General features: G+C 43.3%; 1 protein-coding gene across 3 annotated transcripts in view; it reads left to right on the top strand.

Moving 5' to 3' along the window:
- RGL1 (ral guanine nucleotide dissociation stimulator like 1) overlaps positions 1-26,427 on the top strand; it is a 259,274-nt gene extending 232,847 nt beyond the window's left edge. For all 3 annotated transcript variants that reach the window (XM_045048923.1, XM_011291000.4, XM_011290999.4), the window contains 7 exons: positions 629-661; positions 2,908-3,029; positions 5,501-5,590; positions 11,916-12,102; positions 16,142-16,396; positions 20,579-20,693; positions 23,914-26,427. In XM_045048923.1, the coding sequence (XP_044904858.1) occupies positions 629-661; positions 2,908-3,029; positions 5,501-5,590; positions 11,916-12,102; positions 16,142-16,396; positions 20,579-20,693; positions 23,914-24,101 (990 nt within the window). In that variant the 3' untranslated portion in view covers positions 24,102-26,427. The remainder of the gene's footprint in view (positions 1-628; positions 662-2,907; positions 3,030-5,500; positions 5,591-11,915; positions 12,103-16,141; positions 16,397-20,578; positions 20,694-23,913) is intronic.
- The last annotated feature ends 552 nt before the right edge of the window (positions 26,428-26,979 follow it).

Here is a 26,979-nt window from a genome sequence, read left to right as displayed (position 1 = left end):
AATGACCGTCTGTTTTTGTTGCTTTGGGTCAAGAAATAAAGCGTAATGGAACATGTACTCAAGCTTTTGCCCTTACTGGCTCTACAAATATATTTGGATTCTGAATTGTAACTTCCTTATCATTACTACTTTAGCTAATTTCAGACTGTTTCTTTTTAATTTATATATATATATATATATATATATATATATATATATATATATATATATATATATATATATTTAGAGAGAGAGTACATGTGTGGGCAGGGGAGAGGGGCAGAGAGAGAGAGAAAATTTTAAGCAGGCTCCACGCTCAGCATCGAACTGGACGTGGGGCTTGATCCCATGACCCTGGGATCATGACCTGATCCTAAATCAAGAGTCAGAAGCTCAGCCACTCAGGCATCCCAGTATCAGACATTTTATAAGAAGGCTGTCTGCCTATCCTGTCCTATTATAATTAAAAGAATGTTTTTCTTGAAGCAAATGCTGCTTCTCTTCCTACATAGGAGCTAAAATTGTAGTGTCATTAATAATTGTGACTTTATTATCCCTGTGATATATTTTAATGAGACATGGGACAATGTAGGGCTGTGTTTCAAAGTAGCTTGGTTTGTCACTATTTTTTTAATTTAATTTCTTTCAGGGTGGGCTGATAAACTTTGAGAAAAGGAGAAGGGTAAGTAGAGGTCTTGGCTGTAGTTTTCCATTTTACTTCATCTGGGCATTAAAAAAAAAAGAAGAGGAGACTTAAGTTTTCAATTAGCACCTATCAAGCATTCATCATATACCATTGTGACTTGTGCCTTCCTATGTATTACTCACCCAGAGTGCTGTGAAGTAGGTTTTATCTTCCTCAACTTGACCAAGGGTCTCCTGGTAGTGGACCCAGGACACAAGCCCTGTCCTGCTGCTCCAGAACCCACATTTCTTTCCTTACCACCCCCTGCCCCGCCCATCTCATTGTTTCTAATTAGCTTGGGCAACAACAGGTTCACCCTGTGAAGGAGAAGGACCTTCATAAGAGTAAATGACATAGAAGAGTTAATAAAGATGGTGAACTCTTGGTCTGAGGGAGGAAAGGAGAGGATCTTGACTGTTACATGCGGATGGTTATTCTTTTCCTTTCTTGTCAACACGAGAAGGGGGTGTTCAACGTCAACTTGAATGTTTCTGTGGATAGAATAGTGGACAGTTTTGCACTGCTCTGGAAAAGATAAAACAGAGCTTTGAAAATTTACTATGGTTTTAGAGTTAAAGTAGTGTGTTTGAAGAGATATGTAAATGATTCAAAGGAGAATGAGCAAAATAATGCCTTCACCGCCCCCCACCCCCGCCCAGCACTCCTTGTTCTTTACTTATTCATTCATTCATTCATTCATTCATTCATTCCACAAATATTGCTGGCATACTTAACATGGGTGGACCACTCTGATAGGTTTGGGGATTGCAGCAGAGAAAACCCGGAGCCCCCTGCCCTCATAAAGTTCACAATCCAGGAGGAAGGTAGACAGTAAGGAAGTTATAATACAGCAGATAAGGGCTTGTGAGAAGTAGAGGGTATCACAGGAATATGTAGGAGGGGCATCTGTCCCCAACTTGTGGAGCCAGAGAAACTTCCAGGAGGAAATAACATTGAGTTAAAATCAAAACTTCAGGAGCCAACCAGGCTGAGCTCACTGGTAACAAGATACGCTAACATGGACAACTTTAAGTCTCCTGTCCCTGGCAGAGTAGAGCATGATGATAAATATTCCTTAAGGATATGGAGACCAAGAGCTGAAGTCATTGGATGGGAAGTTGATGCCCACAGAATCTGCTCATTGTTGAATTTCTTCTGTCATGTCCTGGAATGATAAAACAAATTTACTTATTGCCCTCCAGAGTCACCCATCTTTGTCCTTGAACTTGGGAATAACCCTGGATGGTACTCTCTTTCCTTTTAAGACTAGCATGTTAAACCTTTGGAAAATTTGAGTATTAAAGCTAAAGCTTATACCCTTTGTTGACTTAAAAAAAAATCTTTATTGAAACATCGGAAGAGGTATAAATAATACTGGACATAATTATATACTTGCTTCTCTTCTGAGCTTTAAAAGATTTAGTTAAAGGATTTACTGGAGTAGTAAAAACCCAAGGATTTGGGAAATCCAAACATTCGAGTTTATGAGGCCCTAGACTGTTTAGCTTTTCAGCTCTACCCAAACTTATTTACTGAGGGGTAAGGGTTGAAGAAGATGGGGAAGGGGAACCTAGGAGCCTCCTGACATAAAGTTCATTTTTGCCTTTATCTTTTAGGACATAGTCATGGAAATTTGAAATGTACTTTGAAAGTACACAACTTTAAAAAATAGCTTTTCTATCCCTAGAATGAAAACATAAAAGAGAAAAAGGAAGCCACTGTGGCTTTAGGTAATAACTAGTTTGGGTTGCTCTGCTAGCTTGTTTTATTCATATAAATTGCTTTTTCAAGGAGAAGGGAGGATTGACAAATAAACATACAAAGACTTCAGGGATTTAGAGTTAAAATTAACAATTCTTTTTTAATTTTTTTATGTTTATTTTTTAGAGAGATAGACAAGAGTGTGAATGGTGGAGGGGCAGAGAGAGAGAGGGAGACACAGAACCTGAAGCAGGCTCCAGACTCTGAGCTGTCAGTACAGAGCCCGTTGCGGGGCTCGAATCCACAGACTGTGAGGTCATGAACTGAGCTGAATAAAGTCAGATGCTCAACCAGCTGAGCCACCCAGGCGCCCTTAAAGTTCACAATTCTTTTATTTCTAAGAAAGGCAGTACTTGAGAGTTCTCCTCGATGTTTTTCTCCATTGTTTATCCTAATGTGGTGTGTTTTCATGTTGGAAAGATGTATACACTATTTGGTTGGCCTTTTTATTTACTTTCTTTTTGGTGTTCCGTCTGCTGTAGGAATTCGAAGTGATTGCCCAAATAAAACTCTTACAGTCTGCCTGCAACAGCTATTGTATGACCCCAGACCAAAAGTTCATCCAGTGGTTTCAGAGACAGCAGCTTCTAACAGAGGAGGAAAGGTAGGTACATGTATTGCCTGTCAGGATAGAGCTAAGGCGTTGGTGAGAGGAATACTACATCCAGTTCCTCGCTTGCCCCTTTATTCAGCAACTATTTATTGACCAGCTACCAGATTCTAGATCCTCCGTCTCCGAAGGGTAATGGTATAGCAGGAAAAGCTGAACTGATGGCATCAGAAGATGTGCTTTCACATTCTTGGCTCCACCATTTATTTATCTTTGTAACCTTGAACAAGTCACTTTTTCTGCCTGATCTTCAGCATACTCATCTAGAAGATGTTTGTTTGTGAGGATTAGGTGAAATCATATTTGGAAAAGCATTGTTAAAGTGAAGGTCACCACCACCACCGTCACCATGTTTGTCATTTTTGTTCATTGGTACCGGCTTTCCAGGGAGCTTTCAACTGGGAAGGAGAGACAGATTCATGAAAAATTGAAATATGGTGGGTAACTAAACTGCTACGGGATCTGGAGGCAGGAACATTTCTTCAGGATGAGGGAAGGTCGGGAAGATGATCGAAAAGGGGTAAATATTTGGGCTAGGCTGTGAAGGAAAAGGTAAGATTTCACCAGGAGAAGTGGGAAAGAAAATTCGGTACAGAGGGAAGAACATGAGCAAAGGCTTGGTGGCCTGACGTGGTTGGCATTTGGAAGAACAGTGAGAATTCTGTTGGCTGGGACACAAGGGACAGTTTTCGAAGTCTTGGTTGATACGCATGGAAAAGGACATTAGCTCCAGTGCTTTGACTGTTGGCCCAGCAAGGGTGTTAGTCTTTACCCTGTAGTCTAGCAGATTGGAATCTACAGGCCATATCTGGCACACCACATGTTTTTACATTTTTAAATAGTTCAAAAAAAGGGGAAGATTGTAACATGGACAATTGTTTGACATCTAAGTTTTAGTATTCGTAAATAAAGTTTTATTGGAATACAGCCCATTCATTGACATCTTATTTATGGTTGCTTTCATGCTTTAAAGGCAGCTAATTAGGTGGGAGAGAGACCGTATAGCCCGCAAAGCCTAAAACACTTACTATCTGGCCCTTTACAGAAAATATTTGCTGACCCCTGCTGTAGACTGGGGGATATCCTTGAAAGTTTACCATCAGGGAGAGCAAAACTGAAAGCAAAATAAGTATTTGGCCAATGAGGACATTGAGATTCAGAGAATAACTCAACTAGTCAGTGATGGAGTTTGGATTTAAACTCCAGTCTTCTTGACTCTCCAACCTAGACTCATCAGGTGGTTGTATAATGGTTGGGCAAATCACATAACCTCTGTATGCCTCAGTTCCCTCATTTGGAAGATAGATTATTTGAGGTCCTTTGTAATCCCTGTTACATTAAAACCTATGATTCAGTGCTCATTGGTTGGTGAAGATTTTTTTTCTTTGCCATGTAGAAAATAAAGCAGTTACTGCCTCTCTTTACATTTCTGCTCTGATGATCAGTTTGTATGAATTAATTTTCTCTCTATGTGTACGTCCTTCTCACATAGGGGACATACATATCATGGCTGGTGGTCTGGATTGGAAAGTCTAGGCCCACAATATCAGCTCTAACAATTCACGTTTTGTTAATTGTAATAATTGACGTTTTAGTGATTAGAAGAATCTTGCTAAACATATCCTATTTTTTCTGTCAGATTTATAACCACCTCTAGAGCTTAAGCTAATATTTGAAAAATTCCTTTATCGACGAATACCTGCATATGAGCAAATACCTGGATGCGTCCTTCGGTTTAAAAAAAGTACACGTAATTAACAACTTACCGAGCTACTATTTACCACACTGACCCTTCCTCACCTACCCAGAACCAAGTACATCTATTTAGAGCTACAAGCTTTCATAAAAGACATTTCAAGTCATATATAAATTCCTCTTGTGCTTATGGAAGTTACGTACATCTGCCTGGCACATAGATGTCCGAATTTGGAGCGTTTTTAATTTAGGCTGTTTCAGCACTTAAAAACCATATTTAACATATCTTTACCAATAATATAACTGCCTCTGTTCGCTAAAGATTAAATAGTTTACAAAAGTCTCTTCTTTCATTTCTCTTAGACAAAGAGTTGAGCACGTGCAGACACACACACACAAAGTGATGAGGGGAGGGTACCAGACAAGAAGTAATTCTCCCCCTGGCTTAGTAGCGGGATGAGAATGATCAGGAAGCAGTGGAGTCAGCCTTCAATGCTGCCAGAGCACACAGTCCCTCTCCGAGGCATGCGGCACTAAACAGCCTCGGTCCATAGGCCAGGGTGGGGGTGAGGGGAGGAAGCACACATATAAATTTTTAAAACTTGGCCATGAGATTGGCCTCTGAGATTGGTGGGGGAACAACATGGTGTGTATCTTTACCTTGAACGGTCAGAGACTTCCTCTAAAACAAAACGGGCAGACCGTGTGCGCTTCCGTCGCTTCGTCAGTTCGCAGGCTCTGACCTCACAAGCTCCCTTCTTCTTCCCCAGCTACGCCCTGTCCTGCGAGATCGAAGCGGCTGCTGACGCCAGTGCCACCTCTCCCAAGCCTCGGAAGAGCATGGTGAAGAGGCTCAGCCTGTGAGTGTCACCCGCGGGTCCCAGAGGGTCTCATCGGAGAAGGGACAGGATGTTCAGTACCGCAGCCCTGAGCCAGGGCGGAAGTGAAGAGCAGTTCACTCACCTGTTAATCTTTCTGTCGTGAACCCAGTACATGTTCTAAATCGATTCCTTCTTCTCCACTGTTCTCTCTGGTATGGACGACCATCATCTCCTACCTGGACCACTCCCATAACATCCTTACTGGCTTCTGGCCCCAGCCTTGCCTCAACAGTCCATTCTCCACCAAATAGTCTGGTATTCGCATAAAACACACACCAGATGGTACCGCTTCCTTGCTTAAAAACCTCTGATGCTTTTATTGTAAGATAGCACCCAGACTCCTTATCGTGGCTGAGGAGGACTCTCCTGATCTTCCCCCAACCTTCTTGACCACCTTCCTCTCATCCGACCTGCCCCCTTGTTCGCTGCGACCCAGCCACGCCCAGCTTCTAGCCATCTGCCAACCACACCAGGCTCGTTCTTGCTTCAGGGCCTTTGCACCAGATGTTCCCGTGGCCTGGCATGCCCGTTCTCTGTGGCTGGTCCCTTCAGATATGGGCAACAGCGTTCGCTCCTGAGAGCCCTCTCTGATGCCACTGCCTTCCCCCATCACTCTCGGTCACACTGGCTGCTTCCTGTGGCGGAACGTAAGCCGCTGGAGAGCGGGACCCTTGTCCATCGCACTCGTGGCTATTTGCCCAGCTCAGTGCCACGCATGCAGGAGGCACTCCATAGCCAAGTTCATAACTCCTGTCTCCCTTTGAGGAAAATCAGGTGTCCTTACAGTGGCCCTCACGACCCTTCAGGGACTGCCGTGTCATCCCAGCCCTGCCTGTCCCTTAACTGTCTGTCCTCATCTTTTTCTGCTCACTCTCCTCTGCTTTCCAGCCACCCACACCTCCCTGAACACGCTAGGCGTGCCGTTTCTTCTGCTCAGAACACTGCTCCCCAAATAGCCAAATGACTCACTCACTCACTCCCTTCAGATGCTTGCTGAAACATCACCTTCTCAGCCTTCTGCCAACCACTTTACTTAATACCATGCCCCATCTGCCTTACCTCCCGTGGCACACTCTGTCACCTTCGCCTGCTTTGAATTTCTCCACTGCCTTTACCTCCATGTGACATACTGTTTGCTGTATGTGTCTGTTGATTATCTCCAATGCAGAGTCCACGAAGGCAGGCACATATGTCTGGTTTCTGTTCCTTGCTGTCTCCCCGGAACCTAGAATGGTGCCTGGCACATAGTAGATAATTGATAAATATTTATTGAATGAATAAACTGAGCCATGGGCCAACACTGTTTTAAGGACAATACACGTATTTTTCATCCAACCCACAAAATAACCTAAGTGGTAGGTCCTATTGTTATGCCAACTTTATAGACCGGGAAAGTAAGGCACAGACGGGGTAAATAGTTTGTTAGTTATTGGAAGATCTGGATTCAAACTCAAGATTTGGCCATAGAGCCAAGATACCTTTTTACTATACTGCCCATGGGAAAAATACTTCGTGAAGGAAGAGAGGAAGGAAAGATGGGGCAGGAGGTAAAAAGTGGAGGAGGAAGAAGATGAGGGAAGGAGGACAAGGCAGAGGGAAAGGGTGCGGAGGGCGGGAGGAAAGAATGAGAAACTGTTAGCTTAATTAGCCCTCGTGCTTTGATGGTAGCCATTTTTACAGAAGAGCCATAGAGGATCTAGTCTGTGTCACCAAGTTGATCTCTCAGACGTTAGACTCCGAGAGACGTCAGGCTAACGAATCAAACGAAAGCCAAAGAGGTCAGTGCCAGGAAACAAGGGTTGTCATTTGATTAATAAATTTGCTCTTGCCTTTGAACACCTATACCTGTGTCTGATCCCCTGGGTGTCACAGTCCGCATTGCCAGGGACGAGCAAGAACAATGACTAGGGCATATTGGACAGTTTTTTGGATTTTTTTTTTTTTTTTTTTTTTGGTGGCAGGGTGGCCTGGGAGCCATGCTGACCTGACAGATCCCAACTTTCCACCTCTTATCTGTTGTGTGAACTTCTGTGTCATCATTTGTGAGACCAGAATAGTAATGTTCATCTCAGTGGGTTGGTGCACGACTGGTGGGGTTGTAACGCTTCTCAAACACTGCCTCGCTCTCAAAGGGTACCTGGAGAGCCACCGTTATTTTTTCATGAAACAACTTTCTGTTACTGTCTTTTTTAGTCTTTTTTTTTTTTTTTTTTTTTTTTTTTTTGGTCAGGATTCTGACTGTTTCTGTGGGTTTTTGCTACTTCCCAGCACTGTCTATCCACCTACCTCGGTGATCCCCAGTGAGACATGGAGGCAAGGATGGCACATGAACTTGGGTATTGTCATGTTTCCAATTAACATATGCAGGTGCTTACTGGTGTGGGTGGCATGATCTCCCACTAATGAAGCTGCTCAGGCTTCCACCTGATATCAGGTGACATCTGAAGATTACACTGGGACATGTGATTTTATTGAAAGCATTTTGAAGGTAGTCTTGATATCTTGCCAAACCTCTGTCCAGATGCCTCCCCTGGCCCTCCTGAACACTAGATTTCTGAGCTCGTGGGTTGTCCCCTGTAGAGTTTCCATAGCGTCTTGCTATCTTTTCATGGCTGCAATCCTGGAGGAGAATGAACTCTCTTGTGAGGTAACCCGAGGACCTGACCAAGCCTTGTCAGTTGGTAAGATGGACACCTACACAGGGAATCAGACTCCTCAGGAGGTGAGGCCAGGGGTGCCAGGCATCTTGATGGTCTTCTGCATGAGAAATAATTGGAAATTTCTGGACCTGCTATGGCAGTCAGAGGTCTGCACAGGTACATCTAGTCCTTTTTTTATTTCCTGTTTTGGAAGTTTATTCATTTATGTTGAGACACACAGAGAGATAATGAACAGAGGAGAGGCATAGAGAGAGGGGGACAGAGGATCTGAAGCAGGCTCCATGTAGACAGCAGAGAGCCCAATGCAGGGCTTGAACTCACGAACCGTGAGATCGTGACCTGAGCTGATGTCAGACACTTAACTGACTGAGCCACCCAGGCACCCCAGGTAGCCCTAAGTGCTAATGCCTTTACCCCCTTGCTTTTCCTTCCCTGTCCTCAGGCAGTAGCCACTGTAGATGCATTTTGATATAACTGCTTCCCACTACTTCTCTCCAACCCAGCTATCCATATTTATTGTGCCGGGTGCTCTAGCACCCCTGGGTCCTCTCTTTGCACCAAGTCTGACACATGCACAAACTCTGCAGAGATATTTTCATGAAAATCTAAAGTTTCATGTAAGAGGACTGTGAGGGTGCAGTGCCATGCATGAAGTGTGGTAGACACGGAGTACATTCTCTCCTTGGTGAAATCTTGCCAAGATGCTTGAGTTAAAACCTTCGGTATCTGAGTTTGAACATTTATCATGAATAAAACAGGCCACATGGTCACCCTTCGTATTTCTTGTACATATAAGGGTGATTCTATGCCATCGATTTCCAAAATATTTTATGATCTTAGCATTTTTTAAAATGTGGAAAATGTACTCTTTGCTCTCCCCACATTTAATGATCCATTTTCCAAAGAGGTTGGAAAGAATTTTGAAGCCATAAGGGAAGATGTGCTTGATCTGAAGGTCAGAGATGCCTAGTATTGAGCTAGAGTTACCCTTTGTAAAGCAGAAATGACCTCATGGAATTGTGCAAATGGAAGAACCTTTAGTCTTTGAACAGTGTCGTTCAAAGCTAGATTCTCAGATGACGGGCTGCGGACCACTAGTCTACAGCCTTCAAAGGTCTACCTCGTAATCACGGGGGTGTACGACAGTGGCATTGCTTTTTCCCCTGAAAATTGTGGTCGGAGTTTAGTGCTTTCCCCTGGAGCCCCAGTAAGGCTTGGAGGTCCAAGAAAGGAAGTGACATGGAAAATGGGGCAAGAGGTGGTGGGTCAGAGATGAGACTGAACAAAGACATGCTTCAGGTCTTAGAATTTGAGCTTATAATTCCTGAAATATTTAATGAAAAATCAGGCTCAGTGGTTCTACTCTTGTTATTTTGTCCAGTCAGTGCTTGTTGGGCTTGGCTGCATTTGCTAGTTTCTTTACCTGCCTTTCCTTCTTGCGTCTTACCCTTCCCTCCTTTTACTTTTTTTCATGTTGTCTGTTAATGTGAACCCTCTCCGTCTTTGTCTGAGAAAGTCTTTATTTTGTGCTCACTCTCAGAATTCTGTTAGCTGGGTCTGGAATTCAAGGGCGACCGTTATTTTCACTCAGCACTTTGAAGACAGTATTCCAGGTCTTCTCACTTCTGCCGTTTGCTTTTGAGATGTCTGCTATCTATTTACCATTCCTTTGTATTATGCCCATCCCCTCCCCCCCCCCGCCCCGCCATTGCTTTTAAGAACTTCTTTTGTCTTTGATATACCATTAGACAGTTTAAGTGAGGATTGAGTCTTATTTATTCTATTCAAGACATAGTTCCTGGATCGAAAGATTCATGCAGTTCATTAGTTCTGGAATCTTCTCACCCACCATTCATGCAGTTCATTAGTTCTGGAATCTTCTCACCCACCATCTCTTCAGATAAGGTCACTCTTCCATTCTCTTCATTGTCTTCTCTTGGAATTCTTCTTACACACGTCAACATTTCTTATTCCAGTCTCCATCTTTTAACCTTTCTTATTTTCCATGTCTTTATATTTTGATGCTGATTTCTTAAAATTTTCTTCAGATCTGTCATCTTGTTTTCAGTGCTTCTCTTAAACAGTTTTTTAATCCTGCCACCGAGTTTTTATTTTAAATCACTGAATTTTTTAGTCTAGAAGCGAATTTTTTTTCAAATTGTCTTCCTGTTGATTTGTCAGGATGTCCTGTTCTTCTCTCCTGTTTTCAACCTTTTTTCTTATGTCTGTAATATTTTAAACATATTTATTTTATAGCCTGGTCTGTGGTAGACACTCAAACATTTGTCAAATGAATGAATAAAGTATTAGTTTCTTTCTGTCAGTTCTTGTATCTGAAGTTCTCAAGAGTCTAATGTTTGTTGACTCCCTTTGGGTGGGATGTTTCCTTGTATGTTTTTGTAATGTTGTGTTATGAGCTCATCTTTATCAGAAAATCCTCTACATCCTGGTTTGAAGGTGTATTCCTCCAGAAATGTTTTTTAATTCTGATTTGCACAGAAGTATAGGTAGCAAAGTATAGCATAGGTAGCAAAGTTGAGTGAGGTGCTGGCCAAGATAACACATGATTTTAGGGGAGACATTTTTCTTTCACCCAAGCTCAGGCCAAGACAGATAAGCTTCCTTGTTGTCTTCCCGTGCCAGTAGGAAGACATTTTTCTAGCCCGTCTTTTTACTAAGGGTATAGCTCTTTGCAGGTCTTGCCCGTCTTTTTACTAAGGGTATAGCTCTTTGAAGGTCTTGGCTCTATAAGGGATTTCAATTTCAACTCCCCACCTTATATAAACAGAGGCCCTCATCTTTGGGTCTGTATGTGTGTTAAAACCCGTGTCCCTAGCTCCCCCAGATTGGTACCTCCCACTCCCCACTCAGAGCAGCTGCAGAGTTAGCTCACATACTTCTGGTTTTCAGTTCCCTTTTCATTTATGGCCTGTAGGGATTTTCCTTACTGTATTGCAAGCTCAACTTTAAAAAGAGTTTTTATTCATTCATCAGTTGATGGACATTTAGGCTCTTTCCATAATTTGGCTATTGTTGAAAGTGCTGCTATAAACATTGTGGTACAAGTGCCCCTATGCATCAGCACTCTTGTATCCCTTGGGTAAATTCCTAGCAGTGATGGGTCATAGGGTAGACCTATTTTTAATTTTTTGAGGAACTTCCTCACTGTTTTCCAGAGCAGCTGCACCAGTTTGCATTCCCACCAACAGTGCACGAGGGTTCCTGTTTCTCCACATCCTCGCCAGCATCTACAGTCTCCTGATTTGTTCATTTTAGCCACTCTGACTGGTGTGAGGTGGTATTTCGGTGTGGTTTTGATTTGTATTTCCCCGATGAGGAGTGACGTCGGGCATCTTTTCATGTGTCTGTTGGCCATCTGGATGTCTTCTTTGGAAAAGTGAAAGACTTCAGATTAATATGGCCTCTCATTCAGCTAAGCAATCTGTGTGTTCTTTGAGGTTGGAAATGACCTATTCAGATGAGATGTTTACTGTGATCTATTAGACACTTTATAGGAAATGTTTTCCAGTCATGCCAGGGCATGCAAGATTGGCAAAACAATCAAGGGGTTAATTAGCACAAACTATTGCTAAATCATGGATTCCATATTTGTAAACAACTGCCTGGCCTTATGTGTTCTGCAGACTGTTTCTGGGGTCGGACATGATTACTAGTAGCACTCCCACCAAAGAGCAGCCCAAGTCCACTGCCAGTGGGAGCTCTGGTGAAAGCATGGACTCTGTCAGCGTGTCGTCCTGCGAGTCAAACCACTCAGAGGCCGAGGAGGGCTCTATCACCCCCATGGACACACCGGATGAGCCTCAAAAAAAGGTATTCCCTCATTCCTTTCCCATAAGTCCTAATGTAGACACCTGACGTAGTTTAGTGGTTGCCACACGAGAATGTCTGTTTTCAAGTGTATCACTGTACAGTAGTTTGAAATTCATGTTTGTAGGAGCTGTCAAAGTAGAGTTCAATCTAGGGACCCATTTCTCATAGAAACTGGTCCAAAAATAGTGAGCATATTGGTGTATTCATCTGGCCTTTGAAACATTGTCTTGGATCCAAAGGTGACTGAAGGACTGTGGCCTGTAACATGAGGTATACTTTATTTAGGACTCAGAGGATTTTCTTAGAAGGAGCGCAAAGTCAAGAGACAGAGGTGTATCAGCCTTGTCTCTTGGTGTCATACTTTGTCTTTGCCATGCTTTTACCGCAATAATGTTACATAGCAAACCACTCCAAAACTCAGTACTTAAAACAACAGCCATTTATTCTCTGTCATGTATCTGCTGGTTGGCTGATGTGCATTGGGCTTGGCCCTAGGTCATGGGTTTGGTCCAGGTCTGCTCCTCTCATTCTTCTTGGCATAATGAGGCTGTCCAGGGCATATTGTTAGTAAGCTAAGACAAATGAGCAAGAGAGCAAGTCCAGCCCCATGGGTATGTATCAAGCCTTTACTTTGGTCATAATACCAACATTTTATTGCCCAAAGCAAATCATGTGGCCAAATCTCACGTAAATAAGTGAGGCAGGGGACTCCTTCTAATGGGAGGAACTGTGGAGTCACAGGGCAAACAAAGGACATGGATTCAGAGGGGCGTAAGGAATTGGTAGCAAGTATACAATCTACCATTGTACACTTTGAGAGGTGATAAAAGAATTCCCATAGAGTTTCCATTTTCCATGGCTTCATAAAGAAATAAAAATAGCAACAACAAGAACAAGAACAAGATTTGTCTTAATCTTCTGTACACATCTGCTTTAATCTGTTGGTGAAGAAGCTTGAATTAGAAACATCAACTGTGATGTGGCTAGCATTTGCACCATCTGGGGGAGATTCTTGGCCAGCCAGACTTGCTGTGTAAGCAACTGTTAGCCCCTTAGCTTAAGCGTAAGCAAGTGAGGTAGAGTGTTGGTAAGAATTCCCCCATTTTGTTTTTTTCTGCCATTCTATAAGGGGATCAGTGTGCAGTTTCACATTGTGTTGTCAACAACAACAGCAGTAGAGGAACCCTCAAGTGACCTTGTCACAATGTGGCCGATCTAGGACGGACATCATACTCAGGACTCATCAGGCTGAGATGTCTCAGGTGCTGCCCCAGCTGGATCTTACCTTTCTATGTTGAAATCCAGAGGCACATCCTCCGGATATTGAAGGAAAAGCTCTGCAAACACCTTTGAGTCTGTTCTCCGTTTTCCCATGCATATTTTTGAAACCGGAGATGTAATCATTCTCCATGGCTTGAGATGCAGCTTTGAAGTTGTCAAAATCTGGAGTGAAGTATCATTCTTCACCTTTAGACAGGTTCTAATTCTTTGTGGCCCCATTTTCTGATGGTGGACATCATACAAGTGACAATAGAGGTACATCACACGCTGTCCAGGAAGGGGGTGGAATCACCTTTATGCCTGTTGGTGCACTGGACATGTGCAAAGGTCCAGATCATCCCTCTTAAAACTACACAGTAGCCAGCCCAAGTGTGTATCATTTGCACACCCCTTGCCTCCTCTCTTATCACACGGGTGCCTTAATTTCTTGCACAAGTCAGGAATTTTTATTCTTCAGGTGAACCGTCCTCAGAGGCATGAATTTCTGTTGGTTTAAAGCTGAATCATTGGGCGCCTGGGTGGCGCAGTCGGTTAAGCGTCCGACTTCAGCCAGGTCACGATCTCGTGGTCCGTGAGTTCGAGCCCCACGTCAGGCTCTGGGCTGATGGCTAGGAGCCTGGAGCCTGTTTCCGATTCTGTGTCTCCCTCTCTCTCTGCCCCTCCCCCGTTCATGCTCTGTCTCTCTCTGTCCCAAAAATAAATAAACGTTGAAAAAAAAAATTTTAAAGCTGAATCATTGACTTGGATGCACGCACGCGCTGGGCTGTAGTATCCTTGAATGTCACCTGGAAAGGCCTTGGTGCCCCCGCTCCCTGCAGAGCGGGTCCTGGATGACCTCCACAGCCTCTCCCTACTCTGGATCCTGAGCCTCAGGTGTCCCGCGTGCCTTCCACAGTGGCGCTCTATGAGATTGCTCTGTTCAGTGAAGTGTACTTAGCATTCCTGTCACTTCATCCCCCAATCATGGTTTCTAGACATTTATTTTCACACTTTCTCCTCATAGCAAATTCTCAGTAAGACCTTAGGGGGAGTCATCAGGTGGTCCGTTTAGAGCTTCTGCAACTCAGGCGTCTTCAAAGCTTTATCTTAATCCTAAGTGTCATTAAAATTATGGAAAATCTAACAGAAAGAAAGGGGATTCATACAGAGGAAAAGGGAGGTGAAAAAATTGAACTAGTAACTGGACAGTGGACCCTCTTGGCTACTGTGTGTGGTGCACCTTCAAGCAAAGTGATGCTGTTGAAATTATGCACCATCAGTTCGCCCTCACACTGAGTCACAAAGTTGATTCACTTGGGAAAATAGACAAAAAAATGTTACTAAACCATATTATAGAGCACAGTTAGACTTCTACATATCCGAGTTGTCAAATCAGCTTGCTGGCTCTAATGAAACTAATCATATAGTAGAATTTAATGTAAAGTTATGCTATAGGAAGATGAAGTCCTTAGGAAATAAAATAGGATAAACCCCATTTTACTTGGAAGCTAGATCATCAGAATGCTAAGTTTCTGTATGCTTTTTCCTTGGAAAAGTAGACAGGTATAAAAGACATAAGTAGGTTACTTATTTTTCAAATGACTTCTGAAATATTTGTTATATAATATATATAACAATTTAGCTTAACTCATTCTGAGAAATTATTTGTAATTTTCCACAATAAGAATTGATATTTAAAGTGATTCAATTTAGGTGTTTTTTGTTTGTTTGTTTGTTTTTTTGTTTTTTAACACAACCTAATGAATTTGGGCATCCTGTTTCTTTGGTAATTAGTCTTGCATAGTTTATGGTAACTGTAGTTAATTGGAAAAGCACCTCATTCCTTAAAAGTAGAAAGTAGAAAAGTAGAAAGTAATGGGGCTTCTCATAGGCTGTGTTCCCTTGAGAAAGTCGCTCTATTTCTCTGAATCTTTTTTCCCTTATCTTTATACTGCTCTGCATTTTGTTCACAAGATAGTTGGGAGAGCCACGTGAGATAAGATATATGCAAACTCATCACATCACAGTGCTAAACATCACCAAGGTAGTGGTATACTATGTTCATTTACCACGTTTTCATCAGCTTTAGACTGGGCCTTGGCTATGTGCTTGCCGTGTGAACCTGGTCTTGGGAGTCAGGTAACTGGGGAGTATGTCATGATGGTGCTGCCAGTACTTTTCTCTCTGGATTAAGGTTCCTCACAGCAGAAAGCGATTGGGGCCCGGTGATCTCCAGGGGCCTAATGTTCCACGCAGAGCTGTAGAATCTGTGGTCCTTATCTTAGAAACTTCGACAAGTATAGACCTTTTTCTCCTGCTACAAAATCTGTGATAGAAAACAGATCGTGGTGGGCGTGTCAAGCAGCATTCCCACTCAGGGCAATGGGACTGGATAAGCTGTTGGTAAGTAAGGCTTTCCTCCAGCCCTTGTTAAGCTTCTGACTTCCTCCTCGAGGCCACGTTGCCTCTAGTTTCTGGTATTTGCTGCCATCTGCTGGTCACTTCCTTAAAAGCAGCTGCAAACGGGAATTTTGAGAACTGCCTTGCATCCGTCCTCACCTGGATGTAGAGGGCAAGTACTGAGTCACTGATAGGCATCTGCCAACAGGATACTTACCCCAGTGACAAGATGTGTGTGTGTGTGTGTGCTGTGAGCTGTTGTGGAGGAAGTAATTGAAGTTTATTCATCCCAGCATCTACCTCTGCTTTGAAAATTGTGAAGCGCGCCATTGGCCAAGGTTCTAATCTGTGTTCTTCTGGGGTGTGTTTACTCTTCCAGCTCTCTGAGTCTTCCTCATCATGTTCCTCTATCCATTCCATGGACACAACTTCCTCAGGGATGTCGTCCTTAATAAACCCCCTCTCCTCCCCTCCATCCTGCAACAACAACCCCAAAATCCACAAGCGCTCCGTCTCTGTGACATCCATTACCTCGACAGTGCTGCCTCCCATTTACAACCAACAGAACGAAGACACCTGCATAATCCGCATCAGTATAGAGGACAACAATGGCAACATGTACAAGAGCATCATGGTAAGGCCCTCGGACCGACACCCCTAAGTGTGTACAATATTAGCATCATGTAGGCATCTGCCCAAAATGAGTATGTACCAAAATCTCCCTGCGTATGCACCAGTAATATATTTATATAAAAATTTACATACCAGCAGTGGCCATAAAATACAGTTTTTACATCTTAAAAATTGCTAAAACTTATCCCGGTCAGTGTCACTTTTTTCAAAACTGTCAATTTGGACAACTGAATGTCTATATCCCAGGGAAGATGCCATTCCTGCATGCCTTCTAGGAAGTCTTCCCGTGGAACCACATGTCTGGATTTATAAAGAATTCCCGTGCATTCTCAGCCGTGTGCTCCGTGGTGGCAAATCTTTCTCCTTTAGTCATGTGGAATCAAACTTAGTAAAGTGAATGATCAAGCTGGAAATACAGTTTGAGTCCATAAGGAACTCTGTTTGTAAATTAAATGAGACGGACCTTTTTGAGCCTCTTGTAAAAATCGTGTTTCTGACACACTCTCAAAACTGTCTTGAATTAATGGCAGGCTTTTGGAATACATACAGGTGTCTCCTGGTAATGACCTTGGGTGTGTATTTCCCGGAAGTGACTTCTTCGTTTATAGGCCACTTCATGCACTGAAGAGCAGGCTGTCATTTGCAGTGGGTCCCAACTCCCATCTTTATCACCTGCCTTCTTGGAGGGCACACGGAGTGCTCATGAGCTCAGCTCTGAACATGACCTGTATGCTATCTTCTAACATTCCAAAGAAAAACTTTCCTAAAGCAGCCATAGAATCAACAAAAGATTTCTTGAACGTTGGATGTGTGCTTGTCATGGGGCCAGGCTTTGTGGATGGGGAGACGAGTGAGGTGTTTCTGTCTTTGAGGACCTTATGATCAAAAGGGAGATCATAAAGCAGTGTTCAACATCTACCATATTCTCTAACAGAGGTCAGACCAGGTCATAAAGGGCCTCCAGCCCTCATGAGGGAGTTTGTGTCCTACAGGCAGTAGCATCTCATTGAAGGCTTTTAAGTAGCAATCAGATTTGTTCACTGGAAAAGTAGCTGACATTGTGGAGACAGTGCTCTGGTGGGGGGTAGTGGGAGGTGAGGAAGTGAGTTAGGAAGCTGCTGTCATATTCCATGTAGAAGATGATGAGGGCTTGAACGACAGTCATGTGGCTGGAGACCATGTGGATTTTTGAAAGATTTTTATGAGGTAGAATTGTAGAATCCATTAGTTTAGTCATCAGCTTTGGGTTACCATTGGAGGGGATGAGGAAGAGGGAAAACTAAAGGCTGTCCAGGCAGCTTGGTGGTTGGTGGTCCTACCAAGTGAGATGCAAGCTACTGGAGGAGGAGGAGGGTTTGGGGAATGCTTACACTGGAGGGGTCAGTAGGACATCCAGCTGACATTGTCTAGAAGATGGGCAGAAACCTGGGCTGGTGCCAGGCTGGTTCTGGGAGTCGTCCAGCCCACGGGGTGGACAGGGTCACACAGGGAGTGAGGGCAGGAAGAGACAGAACTCAAGTGGGAGAGAGAATGGTGAAAGAACCACCGAGAAGCCATGCCATCAGTGTTATTATCGTATTTTCAGTGTGGCTTCTTCACATGGCTTCTCTTACACATGCTGACAGAGAAGTCCCCCCTCGAAACTCTGCAGTGACTCTGAAGTAAAAGCTAAGAAGTGGCACACATGCAGCCACGTGGATGGATCTCTAAAATGCCACATTGCGTTAAAGAAACCAGACACAAAAGATTACATGCTGCAGGAGTCTTTTCTTTCAAAAATAGTCCAAACGAACCCTGTGGTACTGGAAGCTAACCTCAGGGAAGAGGCACAGGGAATTCTTTGCATTCTCTATTTAAGGTACATGAAGGTGACACGCTAGTGTCATTCAATACTGTGCCATTCAGTACACAAGCCACATGTGGCGATTGAGCATTTAAAATGGGAATAGTCCAAATGGAGATGTACTGTGAGTGTAAAATATATACCAGATTTTGAAGATTTAGTACAAAAGAAAGAAAGAATTTCTCATTAGTAATTTTTGTATGGATTATATACTGAAATCATACTTTGGATGTGAGGGATTAAATAAAGTATGTTATTAAAATTAATTTCCCTTTTGAAAAACTTGTTTTAATATGTCTGCTAGATTATGTAGATCTACTGGACAGGGCTGGTTCAGTATGTCAACCAAAGGCTGCATGACTGAGCTGTTGATACTGATTGTGACCCTTCACTCCACTCAGTACATTGGATGGGACAGAGTAATAAACACTCATGGAAAGCTCTTGGCCGTATCCCATCCTCATCTGGACACACTTGGGGAAGTTTAAGGTCAAGAAAATAAGGATAGCCTGGCTCTCTCCTTAGGTAGGTTTAAAGTTGACAACTTAACCCAACGTTAATCACCTTAGCCCCACATCCGCCACTCTCCCACCCCCCCCCACCCCCCCAGTTAAAGTGGGATCCTTTCTCTTTAACTTCATGCTTCTGGTCCAGTTCAATCCAACTGTGGGAGTATTTTTTTTAGGCTATCAAAACACATATTTCCGCTTTTAGAATTTTGTGTGCATCTATTTCTCCCTTGCAAAGGAGTATGCCGGATGTTTTGGTAACAGACAAATGAACAGGGTCTTTGTCGCTTACAAGGACCCCATTGTAATGCGTGTTGTTTATTGAATCACAAGTATCAGCTGCTGTTTCAGGACCAGAGGGAGACATCTAGGCCCTGCCATCTCCAAGTTCTCAGAGACAGTTTCCTGGAGGAAATCAGTTGTCTTCTTTTATTTTTTTAAATTGATTGGTTGATTGATTGACTGGCTGTCTCTCCTCTTACCTCCTGGTGAGAATAGCTTTTATTTTTAAGTAACAATAATTTGTGTGGTGTGTTTGTGTGGATTCTTTCTGATGTAAAGAAATCACTCAAGGGATGTTACAAAAGTCAGACCTCTTTTCCTCTTGCGCCAAGCACCCTGCCAATAGTTGGCTGAAGTGCAGAGATAAAGGGGAGAAAGTCAGAATTGGGGGTGAGGAGAAGCTTTACTTGGGCTTAAAAAATGGTAGATTTATTATTTTTGAACACCTAGGAGCTTATTTTTATTGAAGTCTAATTTATGTGCAATTACATACACAGATCTTAAGTGTTCAGTTCTTTGGGTTTTAATAGTTACCTGTATCTGTATAACCATCACCCCAAATCTAAATAAAGAACATTTTTCATCCCCCCACCAAAATTCCCTTGTGTCCCTTCCAATCAGTTCCCCTCCTTAGCCCTAGTGAAGGTTAAGGTTTGTTATTGTTAATTTTCTAAAGCCATAGATTAGTTTTGCCTGTTTTTCAAAGAATTGTCTCCTGTGCCACGTAATCTTTTGTGTCTAGTTTTTTATTTTTGCTTTTTGTTTGTTTGGGTTTTTTTTTTTTTTGTGCAACATGATGTTTTTGAGATTCATCCACATTGTTGCATGTGTCAGTTATTAGTTTATAACTGCTAAGTTGTGTTCTAGCAAAAATATACTATAATCTCTCTGTCTATTCCCCTGTTCTCTCCTGTCAAGGGGGGTTCAGGTTGATTCCAGCTGGGGGCTATTACGGGTGTGAATCTGCTATGAACACTTGTGTAGAAGTCCTTTTGTAGACATAGGTTTTCATTTCTCCTGGTCAATACCTAGATTGCTAAGATCATGGAGTGATCTGGGAGATCATGTGAGATCATGTGAAATTGCTGGGTCATGGAGTCTCTTGTGCTTTTTGAAATGATCCTTGTGCAGAACTGCGGTCATTTGTAACCTCCAGGTTGTAACCTGGTGCCATAGCAGTAGCTCAACAGGTAAGGATGATTTTAGCCCAGAACCAAAAATGTTATGCGTTTTGCACAGTACCCTCCTATTCCACCCTGCCCCCCAACTGGAACCTCAACCAGTGTGGACGAGATAGGCAAGGAACATGTTCTGTTTTACTAAGGGAAGACGCTTGACTGAGGGAGTAGGTGATGGCGAGAGTAAGTGGCCCATCATCATTTGGCTACTAAGGGTGGAGCCAGAACTAGAACCCGGGGCTTCTGGCTCCTGGTCCTGTTCTCATTCCACTGGGCCATTACTCCCAGGAAGATACAGGCAGCAAGAATAAGAGGGTCAAGAGGGCTCTCATGAAGCCGAATGCTTAGAAACCCATCCATTGTCTTTTCAGTTGACGAGCCAGGATAAAACCCCTGCCGTGATCCAGAGGGCGATGCTGAAGCACAACCTGGACTCGGACCCAGCGGAGGAGTACGAGCTGGTACAGGTCATCTCGGAGGACAAAGGTGGGCACACGTCGCTTCTCGTGGCAGGTTACCCGTGTAGAAGTCGGAGAATGAATTCGGTGGGGTTTTTTAATGGAATCAAATAGGGGTTTTTAATTGTGTGGGGAACCCTGACGTCATCTCACTTGTAGAATGAAGCATCTCAAGCCGCCCCCGCAACAAACCCTGTTTTGCCTACAGTTTTGCTGTGCATTCTCATGCCCATTCTCTATAAACTTTTTTTTTTAAGTTTACTTATTTATTTTGAGAGAGAGAAGGGGGGAGGGGCAGAGAGGGGGAGAGAGAGAATTCCCATGAGACTCCATGCTGTTAGTGCGGAGCCTGACACGAGGCTTGAACTCACGAACCATGAGATTATGACCTGAGCTGAAACGTTAACAACTGAGCCACCCAGGTGCCGCTGCATGCTCTATAAACTTTTTATCAAGCATTCTTCTTGGAAGAGGGCTCTCCCTGTGTCAGAAGGTGAGGGGCGTTGGGCCTATTGGGTCTTTGAGATGGTCACGCACCTCCTTTACTCAATAATGTGTGTTTAGGTTGTATATGAACCTATAATGTAGCGGTCCTTGGAATAATTTCTCATTTCAGTTAATCATGCATGAGAGGCTTATAGGTTTATCTTTCAGTTTATCTTTTAATCTTTTCTTATTAAAAAATTTTTGATGCTTTTTTAGAGAGAGAGAGAGAGAGAGAGAGAGAGAGAGAGAGAGAGCACAAGTGGGGGATGGGCAGAGAGAGAAGGAGACACAGAATCTGAAGCAGGCGCCAGGCTCTGAGCGGTCAGCACAGAGCCAGATGTGGAGCTCGAACTCATGAACTGCATGGTTGTGACCTGAGCAGGTGTTGGAACTGAGCCACTCAGGTGCCCCTCTTTCAGTTTATCTTTATTCATGATTGATGTTCAAGTAGCAAAATCTTCTAACTCCAGAATCTGAAGGCTCTTTATCTCACACTTACTGAGGCAAAGAACTGAGGCAAAGACATACTTCAGTATGTCTAGGAACCCATTGTTGGCAGAAATTCCTTTTAGGAAAACTGAGGGCAAATACTTACCCTGAATGTATCTATTTGCCAGTTTGAATTGGGGTTGTATTTGTTGAGAGGAGACAACAAGCTGGTAGGTAAGTTGTCTGTACTCTGTCACATCGTAGAAACTCAGTCATAAGAAGTCTCTTTCCAAGTGTGGTTATTGACTGAAATCAACCCTATCTACTGGCAGACCCAACACTAACCAATTCACACATTTTTTTTAATGTGTATTTATTTTTGAGAGAGAGAGAGAGAGAGAGAGAGAGAGAGAGCGAGAGCATGAATGGGGGAGGGGCAGAGAGAGAGGGAGACAGAATCCCAAGACGGCTCCAGGCTCCGAGCTGGCAGCACAGATCCTGATGCGCGGCTCGATTTCAGAAACCACGGCAACGTGACCTGAACCAAAGTCGGATGCTCAACCGATGAGCCACCAAGGTGCCCCCAATTCACATTTGTTCCCCAAGTATAGCGAAAAGAAGAATTTTAAAAGTTGGGAATATGAGAAGGGAGCAGCTGTTCACGCTCCATTTGACCAGCAAATCCTCCAGGCTGTATCTTGGGCCCCGAGAAGAGTGGCTGAAATTAGAGTAGTACTTTTTCCTAGAGATGAAGTATATAGCCTCTGAGAAAATTCTTTTTCAATTACCTCTTGGGAGTTTTCTCAGTCGTTCAGCGGACCCCTAAGTTGTGGGGCAAACCCTTGTCAATTATATCTTTTATTGTGGTTACAGTTAAAATTCTAAGCCTACAAGGTGATCTGTTGAGTTTTACCATGTTGCCCACGAACCAAGGCTAAGGTGAGACCAGTTGGTTTGAAGAATCAGGAATCCTGGGCCCAGTTTTGTCCACCACTTGGGTGGTCTTCAGGGGGCTGCTTGACCTCCTCGGGCCTTGGTCCTTAATTAGTGAAAAGGAGGCAGTACCCTACTAATTCTTCATACGTCACAGGACGGTTATGAGGGTAACAAGAAATATGTGCCCCACAGGACGGTTATGAGGGTAACAAGAAATATGTGCCCCAAAGTACTTTGGAGGTATGCTAAGTGATCCGTAGTTGTGAGGTGAATTATTACTGACCCGGGAATATGGGGACATTTGTGCAAAATGTACTAGAGTCACTTAGAACCTGATTGCATCGGTCTCTCTATAAAATTTCGGTGTTTGAAGTTAACATAAGCTTGACTGCATCCATTCTGCAATCAGATGCCTCTGGTGATGGCCTCCCCAACACTATTGCCCATTTTACCTCTTTTATTCCCGTTTGTTTTTTTAGATACCCATTACCCCTGAGTGCTAAATAGTATATATCTTCTTCTAAAAATATAAATGAATTTGGGTCGCCTGGGTGGCTCAGTCGGTGAAGCATCTGACTTCCGGTCAGGTATGCTCTCGCGGTTTGTGAGTTTGAGCCCCGCATCGGGCTTCGGATCCTGTGTCTCCCTCTCTCTCTGCCCCTCCCTGGCTCACACTCTGTCTTTGTCTCTCAAAAATAAATAAACATTAAAAAAATTTGTTTAAATAAAAAAATAAAAATAAAAATATAAATGAATTAAAGTAACTTTGCTTGATAATTTCATATGATACTTGGAATAGTCCCTGTTCAGAAATGGCAGCTGTTTGGGAATCATTGAAGTAGACAACAGTTTAAATATTTACAGATGTACTCTATCTTATATAGATGCTGTTTAGTATTCAGCTGGTTTGATTTGGGATTACTTCAAAAAATATTTCAATATTCCAAGTAGAAGGTTCTGGAAAATGCTGTAGATTTTTTTTTTCTCCCCCGTGTCATTGGATTCTTTCAGTCTCAGAAAAGTTGCATGCTGGAGTAGAAAATGGACGATGGGAGGAAGAATACCTGGGTTCTAGCCCAGTTCTGCTGTTGACTAGCTGTGATCCTGGGAGTGCCTTTCCCTTTGTTTTAATGTCTCTTCGCCTTTGTTTTCTACTGCACTTTTTTCTAGCTAAAATATTCTGCATTTGAGCATTTAGTTCAATTTAAAATTGGGATTGAGGAGTGGTTGGAACTGATTTTGGGGGTGGTTGTCATTGTTTGGTTCAGTTCACATTCCAAGGACAAAGGACCAATGGTCCTTGCTTTGTGGCCAGACAAAATTTCCCCCCCTGCCACTGTCAGTGCTTGGGCTGACCTACACCAGCTGACTGCCTTCTCTCTCCTTCTCTCCTTTAGAACTGGTGATCCCAGACTCAGCCAATGTCTTTTATGCCATGAACAGCCAAGTGAACTTTGACTTCATTTTACGCAAAAAGAACTCCATGGAAGAACAAGTGAAATTGCGTAGCCGGACCAGCTTGACATTGCCCAGGACAGCTAAACGGGGCTGCTGGAGCAATAGGCACAGCAAAATCACCCTCTGAAGGGAGGGACCAATGGCCCCTTGCTCGCCAAAGGCGGAGCGGGGCTGAGAACAGGCCGTGGTGATTGCAACGACCATCCAGTGTTAGAGGATCATTGGTGAAGTCCACAGCTATTTATTGAGTACCTCTGGTGTGGAAGGCACTATGACAGGCATCGTGGGGGAAATCGGAGATGAGTTTGACATGGAAAGGATGAATGTTTCACTGATTCTCTTTGACCTATTTGAGACTGAAATGCAAAATTATCCACTTTTATAAATAAATATATATGTACACATATTTGGTATGTATGTGTGTGTGTATATATATATATATATACACACATATATATATGCGTATATATATACATATATATATATATGTATATATATACGTATATATATATATATATATATGGGACTTAGGGATATTCTGGACTATGGAAAAATGAATTTGCACAATGGCCTGGGAAGTTGAGGTCACTTTTTACAGGGAAATAGAAAGAACTGAAAACCTAGTGTCATACCTTCCATGTAAATGGAATCAATCCTAGGAATACAGAGTGTCCTTTGTGCCAGTATTATAAGAAGTCCAAACTGTTTCTATAAGGGAGAGAATGACTTTCTCCATCAAGTGCCACCAGAAGAGATCTGCAGAGGCTGGAACTGCCACGGCTGAATGAAAGGCCACTTTGGAAAGGGTTTGGATGAGCCAGTGGCTTTTGACCTCTGCCCGCATCTGCCGCTTTCTGCGACCCCAGGGAGGGCGAGAGGAGCATCGGAGGCCCATCGGACCCGCTGGTCCAGCCCCCGTGACACCTCTGGAGCCAACGCAAGCCCATTTTGGTTTCTGGCAACTGCCTTGTGTGTCCGTTCCCCCTGCTCAAGAACATATCACAATCATTACTGTACAAGTAGCCATGCTCTTTGGTAACTTACCAGCCGGAAAAGAAAGCACAAAAGGATGGGGACTCGTTTGGACTCTTACCTGTCTCGGAATGCCACTTCTTCATTGCCATTTCTGATTGCCTTCTTTTGCATGTAACACTATATGTCTGGAGTCTTTTGCCATCTGGATTGTAGTACCTCTATATTACGTGCAATTTATTCCTCAGGTGTAGAAATTCCTACTGCGATCGACTATATTTGATCATTTTGAGCCTGTGAAAGATTTCAGAACAGCGACTGCTCTGTTAATAGCCCCTCAGAAGATGTTCCCTGCTGATAGCAGTGTCCTGTTTTACTCACTAACTTTTATAGCATTACTGTGCCTAGTCATGGGGAAAGAAATGGGGCTACGTATATGATCTGAATCATTTCTTAATGAGGTACATTCTTCCAGATGGAATCAATAACATTTTTTTTTCAGGTCCCCACACTTGCTATCACAGTGTTACTGTTAAGTGACATTTTTGTCTCTAGTAACACCATCACCCTCTCCCTTCCAAATCTGAGCTGTGCTGGGGGTTTGAACCAAAAAGCCATATGTGCGATATCAACATGTGTAAGAAGCACTTTCAGAATGTCCTTTTTAAGAAAAAACTCTCAAAATTCCAGTTTTTATTCTAAAAATAAAAAGAACAAACCCAGATATAAAGCATAGATTGTAAAATGGAGCTTTTTTTTTTCCTTTGTCCTAATCCTGTAAAGACAGCTCCCAAAGGTTATGTGAGATTTATGTTATGTAAATAGCCATATGAAATCTGCAAGAAACACCAGGGAAAGTTTAGAGATTCGTGGCAGTGGACCAAAGAATGAGCCGGGAAGGCCTCAAATTTCCCTTAGGTCTTTCGAGGAGAGCAGACTGTGCATGATAAAGAGCGCCTCGGTTTCAACCAGTCGAAAAGCACTTTGTTCTGTTTGCAAGGCTCGTCCGATTTGCGCTTCTGTGCTTGGAGGAGAGACGGCCGGGGTGCTAGACATCATGGAGACTGGAGAACATGTAGCCTCAGCCTGAATTTCTGGGTTCGAAGGTCACAAAATACAGAACTGTTGGCCTAGTTTAGGGTGCGGCTATGAAGACATACGTGTTGTGCCGTGTGCTCGCCCTATGTATTGTACTGTATATGTAGAGTCTAGATTTATATACTGCAATGTAAAAATATATATATATATATATTTTTTTTTCCTTTTTTAAAGACGATGGAAACTCCAAGTAGATAAAACATAGCCTCATTTATTTAATGCCACTTGAAATGTCTTAAATTTGTTTCCCGGTGGATAGCCGGGTGATGCTTTCAGCTGCTCGCATGCTTGTCTTTCTACAGCTCCATCATCTGTTTACCTTTTGGTTAAACTAATAAACTGGTTTGGGACTTGGCTGGCATGTGCTGCCAGACCCAAAGGGACTGTATTTGGTTCATCAGGTGGGTTCTGGGTCCTAGATGTGTCCGTAGGCTTGTTGGAAGCCCCCTCTGGCTCGGTTGGAGGGAGCCGAGGGGAAGCCGGTGGCAGAGGCACGAGGGGATCCTCTCCACTGGTGCGTGTCACGAGCGTTTGGGGGAGGGAGTGACATCCTCAGGAAGCTGCAGTCAGATATGATGCCTTGCCAGATTGCGACTCTTAAGAGTCATGTGGTGGGGGACACTTTAAAAAAAAACACCTCGGGGCACCTGGGTGGCTCAGTCGGTTAAGCGTCCGACTTCGGCTCGGGTCATGATCTCGCGGTCCGTGAGTTCGAGCCCTGCGTCGGGCTCTGTGCTGACAGCTCGGAGCCTGGAGCCTGTTTCGAATTCTGTGTCTCCCTCTCTCTGCCCCTCCCCCGTTCATGTTCTGTCTCTCTCTGTCTTAAAAATAAATAAACGTTAAAAAAAAAAAACTAAAAAAAAAAAAAACAAACCCACCTCAACTTAGAGTTAGGATCCAAGGTAGTACTTTGCCTCCTTTCTGAGTGTCTTCCC

This window comes from Felis catus, chromosome F1, assembly GCF_018350175.1.
Source record: "Felis catus isolate Fca126 chromosome F1, F.catus_Fca126_mat1.0, whole genome shotgun sequence".
In the NCBI taxonomy this organism is placed as follows: Eukaryota; Metazoa; Chordata; class Mammalia; order Carnivora; family Felidae; genus Felis; species Felis catus.
Note: the sequence above shows the minus strand (reverse complement) of the source record. Positions and strands in the feature narration are given on the sequence as shown.